Source organism: Astatotilapia calliptera, chromosome 3 (assembly GCF_900246225.1).
Source record: "Astatotilapia calliptera chromosome 3, fAstCal1.2, whole genome shotgun sequence".
Lineage (NCBI taxonomy): Eukaryota > Metazoa > Chordata > Actinopteri > Cichliformes > Cichlidae > Astatotilapia > Astatotilapia calliptera.
In genome coordinates this window covers 23569985-23582574 of record NC_039304.1, presented here as the reverse complement: position 1 = coordinate 23582574, position 12590 = coordinate 23569985, and the positions used below count along the sequence as shown (strand labels likewise).

At 37.3% G+C, this 12590-nt stretch overlaps 1 protein-coding gene across 1 annotated transcript; it reads right to left on the bottom strand.

Annotated features, from left to right (window-relative positions):
* Window positions 1–6632: 6632 nt before the first annotated feature.
* On the bottom strand, window positions 6633–12559 carry LOC113018998 (butyrophilin subfamily 2 member A2-like). Its single transcript, XM_026162477.1, has 6 exons — window positions 12337–12559; window positions 11344–11443; window positions 10177–10512; window positions 8859–9140; window positions 8688–8778; window positions 6633–8375 (listed from the first exon to the last, which is right to left on the bottom strand). The coding sequence occupies exons 2-6, from the start codon at window positions 11432–11434 to the stop codon at window positions 8324–8326; spliced, it is 852 nt and encodes a 283-aa protein (XP_026018262.1). The 5' UTR covers window positions 11435–11443; window positions 12337–12559; the 3' UTR covers window positions 6633–8323.
* Window positions 12560–12590: the final 31 nt, after the last annotated feature.

The following is a 12590-nucleotide window of genomic DNA, read 5'->3' as shown; positions in this document are numbered from 1 at the left end:
CTTGCCCAAAGACACAACGACCAAGACTGTCGAAGCCAGGGCTCGAACCGGCAACCTTCTGATTATAAGATGAACTGCCAACTCTTGAGCTACGAAGGTAGCACATCTATTAATCAGAAGGTTGGGGTTTGATCCCTGTGCACTCCAGTCTGCATGCCAAATATCCTTGGGCAAGATACTAACCCCAAGTTGTTCTCCAGTGTTTCCACTGCAGTGTGAATGTGTGTGAATGTGGGATAGAAAGCACTTAAGTATAGAAAAAAAGCTTCTGTGATTAATGAGGCATGTTGTATAAAGTGGTGTGAGTGATCAGGTAGAGCAAAAACAAGCTATATAAGAAATACTCAATGTCCACCAAGTTACTACTTCCAGAATTAATTTTTTTTTTTTGATTTCTTTTCTTTTTATTTCAGGCAGAAACTCAAGTTCACCTTGTAAGTACAACTTGTTTTACTCTGATATACAGTTTATGTATTTTATAAAGAATACCAGTGATTTTTCTTCTTTGGAAATAACAGTGCCTGGCAACACTGCTGAACTGTTGGAGAAACTGAAACAAGATCCACACATACAAACACTGGACCCACAAAACAATGTTCAAATCTCCAGTTAAACGAACACATAGAAGGTGTTTTTTAAATAGTTTATGTGAACTTTACTTTTTGTGGAAAAACATTTTTCTCTTTTTGTTTTATAATCCAAAGGGTTGTTCAGTCATTCAAGTCCAACAGTTTTCGTGTTACACTATATTTTAACTGTTCTGTCTATAAATAATTTACTTGCACCATTTTGGTTATTCATTTATTTAAGGTCAATAACTTAACCACCTCCTTCATCACATTGGTTTCTTTCATTATATTTTTTACAACTGAAGACATGGGTTATATATATATATATATATTTTAAATTCTGAATTAATTCTGAAGTTCAGAAGCGATATTTGAATTCTGCACTTATTTATCCATCTAAACATCCAAGCTTTCAAAAATCTGTGATAACCTTTGTTGTTTTAATAATATATGTTGATTAGCTCTCCATTGTGTAGCCCCTTTAAAATACAGCTTATTTCAAACTGTCAATCCTTCCTCTTAGATGCATGATTATAGTCATTGATGATAATGTAGAAAAGCTGAACAGATGTGGAAAAATACAAACCTTATTAACCTTGCTCAACTGACTAAATGCTGTAAGAACATCTTGCTTTACTGGCTTGATTGGCAATAATAAAAACTATAAGCACATCCTTGACAGGTCACTATTGCATCCGATGAAGGATTTGTCCTTGAGTGAGTGACAAAGCAGTCCTTCGGTGTAACCCTACCTCAGAAAAAAATCTCCACAAATATTTGCGTACTCATACTCATGCTTGATTTATTAGTCACTGTCTAGTGAAGGTGTCTGATGATCAGTGCGTCAACGTTTTAAATTTCTTTATATAAATGGTAAGATTTTGTGTTCCAGAGCCCAAGTTGTGCATTAAGGTGACCCTGACTATATCTCGCTGGTACTCCTCAGATAATATATGATGTTTGTGCTTAAATGGTTTTATTTCATATAAAAAAAAACCCTACAGTTACAAGCAAAATAGAGTGGAGTACCAAGCATTCTTTTTATTCAGGCTTATTAAAAGCAGAAGAAAACCCAAATCTCTGGTGTAATGCACACATTCCTTAAGCTGCAGAACAAAGGAGAGAATAAAAATGCAGAAAAATTAGCCGTCTGAGCCAATCACGTTCATCTGTAATTCAGACATATGGATTACAAACTAACTGAATTACAGGTGAACTGTTAGTTTGTTTCAGTGCTGGAATGATAACAGATTATGATCACACATGACAGCAGTGCCAAAGACAGATGGGAGATTAGCGTCATTCACATAAAAACAGAATTCAGATTTCCTCACACACAGGCAGTGAGAGCAATGGTGATCATGACAATCGAAACAAAAGTAGTTTATCAAAGCAGCTGCTCAAAAGACACGAAGAGAAAAAGAGGTTAATGATCTTTTCTGTCAGTTTCTCACATACAGCAATAGCATGACTTCTGAACTTCATGAATTCTGAACATTGATTTATGTGTCATTAGAAGTGATCACAGAGATGCAGGAGTTAAACACAACTACAGCACAGATGATTCCTTTCAATTTTTAATTCAGTTTTATTTATATCGCGCCACTTCACATAATAATATATGATTCACTCTGTGTACTGTAATATGAGAATGTTTACAAAGCCACTGTATCAGTTAAAGAATCACCTCTCCATTTGCTACCAACTCCTATTAAACAAACACAGCTCAATGTCATCACAGCTCATTAATAACTTTGCTGTATGACTGATCTATTTTGAAACGTCTCGTTATATTTCCAATGTTAGTTTCTGTTGCTTTATCTCACAAGTAGTCAGTAGGTATGCAGATTTTTTCTCAGACTAACTGTGTGACAATTCAGTGTAATGATGATAAAGTATTTTTAATTTCTTTAATTGGTACTTCATTGCCCAACCTGTCCTGTATTTATAAAATAGAGTGTCTGTTTACAGAAATGTTACCAGAAAATAGTCAATACAGTATAATATGAATACAAATTGACAATATACAATTGTCAACCTGAAAAATATTTCTGGTAGGAAAGAAAAGAAAGAAAGGGGAACACATATTTAAAATGTCCAGTACACAAAAATGAGATGCCATCCATGTTTCCATGTTCTCTTGTCCAATCCAGGGTTGTGGAAGGCGCAGCACCACTGTCCTGTGCAGCATTCATCAATAATTGACCTCTAACCATGCAAAGATCCAGCCTCTCCTGCACCACCAAGCCACCTGCTTGCATACTGAAAAATTCAAAGCTTTGAAAGAACTGGTGGAGAAGGAGTTTTGACTTTTTCCTTCTCTTTTATTATAGTTTGGAAACTAGAGATCAACACCAAAGACTCAACTTTTTAATGTATTTTTTAATTTTTTTAATCTTTGTTTCCTTTGGGTCTTTTTCTTCTCCACAAATCAAAGATAGCCAATTCTAGCATTCTGCTCTGGTTTGTTTCATTTAAAAACTGCTAAATAAGAATGAAAGCTGAATTTACCTGAAGGGTAACAGCTGAGCTACTCCTCGTGTTGCTTCAAAGTAACATCTGGAGTGGCTCCTCTTTTTTTAAATGCACATGCTACTACTCCGGAAAAATGCACCTCTGCAGTGATTGATCAAAAATTTTGACTGGTCACAATAAAACTGGCCTAAAGTTCACATTGGGGTGATAGTTTTCATGCTATACTAACCAGTTTCCCTCAACTGGATGAAAGTGCTTTAAAACAGGAAATTGCATGTTTAGCTTGAAATACATCAGGTTATCAGATGGTGACTGGTTGTAGTAATATAAACCATGCTGAAACAAAGTAATGATTACAAATTTTATTCTCTATTCTCAATGCTTTTATCTGCCACTTTTATTAAGAAGAGAATGATATTGTGTTTCACAGACAAAAAAATAAAGTCCTCCTAGATTTTACATGGGTGGTGACTGGTCTATAAAAATATAATAGCCCTGGTGTCTCAAATCCCTTTAACTGGTTAATATATAACTGTTTGCAAGATGCTTAACAAACAAGCAAAATAAAGTTAACACAACATCTTCTACTCCACTCTTTGGCTTGCAGGCAAACGGCAAGAGTTCAAGAACATGCAGAATTATTCTTTATAATTTCTGACCTTACCAGTTTTTCAAGGATTCTCGCTTCATCTTATTTTAGAACAAACAGTGTGAAATCATTTAGAGATTTGAGATAACTAGATGCATATACAAGAACCATACCAGCATCTAAAAGACTTCAAATGAACCTGTAGCTAGCCACGCCTGTGTAATCAGGGCGGCCACAGGTTAGCAACCGCTATCGCTCCCACAGCAGATTGCCCCAAGCAGCCAGCAAACCAGGCCAATTGGTTGACAGTAATGAGGAAGCCTTACACAAATATTTTTATTCTGTGAATTGCTGGAAAACAAGAAAAAAGAAAGCAAGATCAGTTAAATATCTATTTAAAATCTGTGTTTTTAAATTCTTATTAAACCAATCGTTGTTACACTCTTAGAAAAGACCAAGTTAATGGAAATCACTGGTTATCAATCTGATACTCTGCTTCCCTCTAGTGGCCTTGCTTGTCACATACACAGTCATCCAGGTGATTGTAGTCTAAGGAGCTTGCAAAGAAAAGCGTCTGGACTTCTTTAAGTTGCTTGAAGACGTTTCACCTCTCATCCGAGAAGCTTCTTCAGTTCTAAGGTCAAATGGTGGAGAGTCCCAGATATAAACCTAGTGGGAGTGACCCCCACAGAGGGACAAAGGACCCCCTGATGATCCTCTACCTAATCACATGAGCCAAGGTGTGAAAACGGGTGTGGGTCACAATCAGCCAGGGTTTCGGGTGAGCTCATTGTGAAACCTGGCCCCACCCACCATGTGATTTCCTGAGGTCAGATGACCCAGGATGTGAGTGGGCGTTAAGGCGTCTGGGAAGGGATCTCAAAACTGGATTATAGATGGCAGAGAGTTGGTGTCGTAAACCACCGCCTCTATTCAAAGATGGTCGCTCACAGTGGACATAGATGGCTTCTTTCACTCCTCTTTCAAACCACCTGTCCTCTCTGTCCAAAATGTGAACATTGGCATCCTCGAAAGAGTGTCCTTTATCCTTAAGATGCAGATGGACTGCTGAGTCTTGTCCTGTGGAGGTGGCTCTTCTATGTTGTGCCATGCACTTGTGAAGTGGATGTTTGGTCTCTCCAATGTAGAGGTCTGGGCATTCCTCGCTGCACTGTACAGCATACACCACATTGTTAAGTTTGTGTTTTGTATGGGCTCAAATTGTGGTTATAAATATTTTGTACTTGTAAATCAGGATTTGTATGTGTAAAAAATATTTGTGTGTGGACTTAGCCAAAAAATACAAGATTGTAGTGAATGTAACAAAACACTGATTATTCAGAAGACAAAATGCTTTGACGCTTTGAAATTAATTAATTAGTTAATTTAATGCTTTTCATACATATTTTAGGGTTAGAGAAACCATGACCAGACCATGATAAACAAAATTTGCTGGTCAATATATCTAGAGGATAAAAGGCACTGACTGTGCATCAGCTGGCTACCACCATCACAGTGAAGCATAGTGGTAGTGGTGTCATGCCCTACTGCATGATACTATTACCACTATGTGTATCAGCAGCAGGAACTGGAAGATGAGGTTTTTTGTTTTTTTTTTGTAACACAGACCAAGTGTCATGATCCAAAGGTATGACTGGAAAATTCCATCAGGAACCTGATATCTGTTGGTTTTCCCCCAGTGCCCTTCACCTCGCCACCTTTCTAGCTTTGTTCTTTTCTCTTCTCAGACGTACCCGCTTTTTTCCAGTTGCACCTGTGAATTCCTAGTTTTCCCTTACTGACCCACGCCCTGCTCTAGTAACAGTTTTCTACGAATTAATCTCTGTTTCCAAACCAAAATTTTAAAGCTGCCAAGATTTCTTTTTAAAAAATGTGCTGCACTTTGGTGGGTAAATATTCTGTTAATGTTGCTGCATTCTTTCATATGGATCAGCAGACACTGTCACTACACAAATACTAATAAACTGACCAGTGAATGTCAATATTTGTGGAGACGTTGTCCTTAGGCAGGTTGGCAAAGGGCACCTCTTTGCTCCTCTTTGCTTTAAGCAACAGTTTGCGGCAGTGGGAGGAAAAAGCAGGTTAAACAACTGATTGCCTAAATGGGTATACATTTTCTAAAATAAAGAGTTATAGTTATTATATCATGCTGCAATACTATTGAAGGACTTTACCTCCTGGCCTGAGGAAAGACGAGAATAATACAAATATGACTCAGCTGTTTCCAACTTCCGAAAAGGATGAATGTTACAGCCAAACCTAGAGTCCAAAACAGAATTTTGAGTTAACGTTGGGGTCATGAGACACAAAAATGAAGAAGCAAAGAAATAGGCCACTTAGCTTGTTAAATTAAAGAGAAAAAGGCTTCCCACTCTTTACATACCAGTACTGTTTAATAACGGTATTTACATTTTATAAAAGTTGCTAATCTGCCAGTTCTAGGCAAAAATACAAATGTTAGCATAGCACTACTAGTACAGTCTGTTTGACAGTCTGGAAGACGGTATGAGCTGTGATCTAAAGGTTACATAATGGAACAAACAAAACAGGATGAATGGCTCCATAATAATGATACTAATAGCACCCCTCCAACAGCCCTCCCTTGCCTCTGGTCCTCTTGGATGGCTGCCCCATCTGGTGCCTCCCTCCTTCTTCGCAGGATGTTGAAGAAATGTGTGGTCTCAGGTTTTCAGTAGTTTTGGGGGCTGTGGATGGCCTAGATATTTTTTTCTTCCTGTCCCTGATTAGATATTATAATACCATACCATATAAAATTTTATAATGGAAACAACAAATACAAATGAATAAATAAACAGATAAATGAAACACAAGTGGAGCCTATAGAGAATGTATAGAGCTGATCTTCAAAAAGTAAAATGTGTTTGGCACCGAAGCATTCAGATCAGAGTTCTGATTGCAAAAACTGCCAGACAGGACATATATTTAAAAAAGGAAAAATGACATTAGTGAAGCAGGGCTTAGCATGTGGTAGAACAAACTGTATTTATTCCAAGAAAAAACGAAACTGGAATAACAAGATGACAAGAGACATGTTGCAACTCGTCCTCTCTCAGAATAAAATAAGAGAGCAGTTTCAGTTGAAGCTGAGCTGCTCATTGCACCACTAAGTAGCACAGCTGTAACATAGGTGCACCTGCTCGAGTTACAAGATACATGCACAGTAAATAAATAGGCTTATATTTAAGAAAAATGAGAAAGAATGTATTATTTACAAAGATTGTATTAACAAGTATTATTTTTCAATAGAAATACATTAATTTGATATCAAAGGAGAGAAACAGAGGTGCATACAGTTAAAAAGAAAGACTGTCACAATAATTAAGAATAGGTCAATACAAAGAGAACCAAAATAAATAAAACTGTTAACTTATTATTTATCTACAGATTATATATTGTACAGATGTGCTGCCTCATTTGCAAATAAAGTTTTCTTGATTTGGACTGTATATAAATATAGCCTGTTTAGACCTTAAAACTATGTTGTTTAGCTCTTATTAATCAGATCGACTCTGCCATGCATGGCACTTAAATTCATTATGAAAACTCTTTCCAATACAAGACCTTTATGAATGGTGCCTCACAGAAAAGTGCTGCTTCTGATTTAGCATTGTAGCTATCACAGATTATTAGACTCAGTGCAAATTTAACAGCTGGTGAAAGTGACAGTCATCAACTGTAGGTTAGAGGTAAGAAGCCCTTCTTTGGTTGCCTAGATGAAGTTAAAACATTTTGGGTCTTTTGAGGTTTCTACAGTGATTTTAATTTTACTTCCTATATTATGGCCATGGACATGGTCCAATCCTGAGGCTCATCGCTCCTGATTGGCCATTTTAAAGCAAAATTAGCTACACTAGGATTGTCAGTCTGTGACTTTGGGTGAGACCCAAAGTAGCTGTTTTTCCTGAAATGGTGTGTCTACAACCAGAAAAGTAGTTACAAAGTTAGAATAATGCACTGGAATGGGAAATGGAGCATATTCTCCTTGTTTCCAAGACAATATGTTTTATTCTTGGACTCCTAAGCAGCTTCGGATGGTTCACAGTTCAAAATAATACTTATTTATCTTTGTTTTTAAGCCTCAGTTTGACTTTTCAGTTCATCTTCTGTCTTTTCTTGGCTTCTCTCCCTATAAGCCACCTTTTGTCTAACTGACTGGTTTCCCTCATAAACAGAAGATTTGAATGGTAAGGGGACCTTTTGTGCTCATGGTCAGAACTACATGTCTCAGATAAAAATATTGACGCTATCCACTCTCTATAATGCAATAAAAGTGATTACATGACCTCATCACATGAAACTTCAGATACTACAGGTCATCTAACACAGTAAGAAATGTAACAATCAATTTGCACAGATGAACTGAGTTGAGCTATTGCCATTTAGAAATACATACAGAGAGACTAAAGCCATGCTGAAGACTGTTTAGGCACAGGTGCTTTGTTCAGGGATACTGACAATGACAGTCACTGTATTCATATAAACTCTTTCTCAAAGCCTGTTTTCCTGTCATTGAAATGTGTAGCTTCTTCAGCTGCTCTCCTGCTTCCTCCAGATATTTCAGAAGCTCCACTTCCTGATCTTACTTGATCCGAAGTTCTTACCCCTCTGGAGTTGTGTGGTTTTCTATCAAAGCTGTTCCTTGTGGTGTTTACACATCTGGATTCTTGAGCATCACCTCTTTTTCATCATGTTCAAGAATCCTAGAAAAAGTACAGTGTTAACTTGTCATTTTGTGTTCTTTGTGGTCACATAGAACAATGTATACAATTCACAGACAGGAGGATTCACTTGTGTTTGAATATTGGCTTAGTTTATCCCACTTTTTAAAGTATTTGCCCCCTATTTGGAATTGGTTTTATTTTGATTCTTCATAAATGAAAAAAGAAGTTTAGGGTCATGGCACATTGTTGACATGCTTGCCATGTTTTCTCAGATCTCAGTAGAGAAAATTTCATGTTCTTGTAATGACAAAAACACTATTTTAAAATGGAAAAAAAGAGAGACTTGTTTACCTTACTCGGCATCTGTGAATGGTCAGTAGAATACTCAGAAACACGGCGAGTAAGCCCGGAACCAAGACCAATTTCAAAGACCAGGACGGGACTGGAACATATCATGTAACATTATTAAAAACCACAGTAGTTTCACATATAGCATATGAAGCATTTCATCATGAAATCTACCTGGAACATGTATGTATGTCTCTCTGCTCTGGTTGGTGTTCCTCTGTTGGACTCTGCAGGTGATGTTGTTGCTGTGTCTCTTCTCCACAGTCACTCTGCTGCTGACAGTATAGAGGTCATCAGGACCTCTGAGGGTCTCTGTAGGTCCAGCAGAGAGGAGGTTTCCCTCAGCATCCAACCACAGCAGCTCAGGCTCTGGATACCAGCCTGCAGACTCACACTGTAACACCACTTTACTGCTGGTTTTACTTATTACAGTGACTTTAGGAAAGGAGACAGCACCTAAAAAAAGAAAAGAAAACCAAGACCGGGAGAAATACTTTAAATTCACAGTTCCAACATTGTGGTTATTGGTTGATTATGTTTGTAAAAGGTATCAGTGTGACCTGGAGCTTAGTAAAGACTAGTAATTTAGAAAAGTGAACTGGAAAAGCAGAAGAAAATGAATCGATGGAACAACTTTGCTAAAATAACCAAAGAGACACATATACACTTAACTTAATTATACAAGTTAGTTATTATGAAAGCAAATTACTATCATAGTGTTGCATTTTGAAGAAAATATTATTGCATTTTGACACAGTGCACCCTGGATGGTTTGCTAATCTGTGGAAAGGTTAACACATAAAGTCAAAAAGCATTCACGCCTACAGACAATTTTGAACTGCCAGTTAACCTGACCCCACAAACTGCATGTCTTTGGACTGTGGGAGGAGGTGGGGGTACTGGCAGAGAACCCACACAGTTGTGGGAAAAACATGTAAACACCACACTGAAAACACCAGTCAAACCCATCAGAGCTAATACCCAAAACACTACTGTGAGGTATCACTGCAACAGCATGCTGAACATAAATGTATTCATTTGTTGTTAAGGGGGCAATAAATAAATTAACCTCTTGAGCCGCACAGAAAGCACAGAAAAAAAAAAGTCTTATTTTAATTTTTGCTTTTTTGACAAAAGTTATGGTTTGGGTTTGAGATCTATTTGAGGTCATCAGTGGAGAATTAGACCTCTCGAAGTTAATGACATATCCTGAGCCATGCCATACATATTGACAAGAGGATCCCAAGCGTTCTTCCCTCAAAGGCTGAAAAATCCTTCTACTCCATGCAGGGATCCAGTCCCATGACACTAAAGGATAACTTGATCTGAAGTAGTTTGTAATGTTTCCATGAGAACAAGAAGCCAGTGTCTCCATTCTTTTCTTTCAGTTACATGAGATTTTTCAACTCAAATTGAGCACTCAAAGTACTTTAAAACACATTAATACATAAAGAAAGGACATAAAAAAATAATATAACGTGCATTTACTTACCAACAATGAGTTTAATGAAGGCCTCTTGTCCCACTTGTGGAACAAGGCATCTGTATATTCCCTCATCAGAGATGGTCACGTTTGAGATTTTCAGTGAAATGTCTCCATGTTCCAGTTTTTCCTTAACCACTGATGTCCTTCCTCTGTACGACGGCTGTTTGTTCACCACGTGTTCTTTTTCGTCTGCCCACTCGTAAACAAACCCGGGCATTAGGTCAGGTCTCGCCCACTCCAGCCTCATGCCATTAGCATTCATTTCTGGTTTAATGTGGCACGGCAAAACAACCTCTTCCCCAACTGTGGCCACGACTGCTGGAACGACAATGAGAGGCCGCCCTGAGGAGGAAAAGGAAACAGCGGAGTAAAGTGAGCATTCCTGACAGTGTAAGTCACAGTTACTGTCAAACCTCTTACAGTTTACAAACAAGTTGACATTTATATAAAATTAGACCAAACTGGAAATATTACTTCTACTACTTCTACTACTAATAATAATAATCTAACCTATTGTGGGTTTTTTTTCTACTCTTAAACTTGTACTTTCTTACATGACCCAAATATTTCCCACGTGTGGGACTAATAAAGGTTTATCTTATCTTAACTTACCAAGCACTTAACCTTGGTGACGTTGAGCTCAGAGAAGAAAATGAAAAAAATGCACAAACTGTACTGTAAACTGCAGTCAAACCACATGACAGTTGTTTACACCCATACCACTTAAGGCATCTGACCCCAGGATATAATAAAAAAAAAAAAACTACGATATAATATAATATAATATAATATAATATAATATAATATATGACAACAATCATGACCTGTTCAGGCAAGCAAAAATGTGGCCTTTGCTTCTGTTTTTTGGTTTAAGGAGGAGAAACACAAAAGGTTGCATAACAAAACATATAGTGCAATTATGCAGTAAAAATGTCTAATAATCCAATGGCGACATCAAATGAGCGTTCAGTAGAAAAGAGTATTCAAAACACAAAAGACTACACAAAGAAATGCTTGATAGGGGTTGTATTGTGAAATGCTTTATGGGTTGGCTCTTTGATTCTGGAGGAGGAAGTTACTGATCTCATAAAACCACAAATGTTTTGCACGCAGTTAAGAGCAATGTGCAATGTGAAGTGCAAAGACACCATGCTGATAAAACTATGAACTCACCTCTGTGTATCAGGAGAAGGCAGAAAACCATGTGCTGTAAAATCATGGCTCTGTAGCCTCTCAATGATAACTTATATCTCCACAGATGCATCTTGGAAATCTTAAAGAAAAAGAAAAGTTGTAAAATTAACGAGATTAAAGACAATCAAAATAAATCATGCTAATTATGCGATTTTGCTCCAAGAGAAAAAGCTTTTTCTGTTTGTTTTGTCCTCTTTTCTTCATCATTGACTGTTTTTTCTCCCTCTTCTGGTCGTGTTTAATTCGTTTTTTATATTTGCTTTTAAAACAATGAACTCCCCTTCCAGATATTTTCATATAAACCGATTGTTAAGTTTCTGCATTGACTTCGGGCTTAGTTTTGTCGCTCTAGTCATGAGCTTCTTTGTTTTGCTTTTGTGTTAAATGACATTAAGTATCAAAGTTAAATCAAAATTTAGACTCACAAGAGAGACGCAACTGTGATTTTATTATGTCATATAATGCGAAAAAAGCTATTCTATTCTATTCTATTCTATTCTATTGTTTTAATCTCAAAGCCAGAAGACGACAAAGACATATAAACGATGTTGGACGGTTTTAAAATCCCCTGAACTGCTGTGACGCTCCCCTTCCGTCAGCTGAGAAAACTCTTTAACATTTAAATCGACTGTACTTGGATGGGTAACGAAATGTTTCTCCCACTGAAAACGCTACATCGGGATGAACAGAATCGACCTTTTGGGAATTGCGACTTACTGCTATTGTGTCCTTGTTTACTTGCATTCATCTTTTATAAGGCATTGATGCCTCTTTTGTTGTTGGATCCTATCTGAAAGTTACGGATACCACGTTCACTTTCACTGTATTGTTGTTTGTTTCTTCTTTGTATTATTTGTTACGATATATTTATATAATTGCACATAAACGTTAAAACCTTTGACACTGTAAGCTGTTTTACTTCTATAACAGTTCTGATGAGAATAATCAAAAGTATTTAAGAGGAAGACTTACCTCAAAGAGAACAAAAGTCTACGACTTGCTGCGCAAGAGCTCTGTTGTTTGTTTACACTGTCACGTGCGATCAGCCGCGTGAGCTTCCTGTTTAAAACGAGGAAATCGTGACGACGATAATATGGCTCAGTGTTTTAAGCTAAACGTTGTTTGCAGATGCCATGTATATGTAAATATATAGCAACAGATATATAAAACCTCGTGTCTCAGCGTTACCGTGCACTTTCACTGATATGGCATTTCTGGTGTCACTT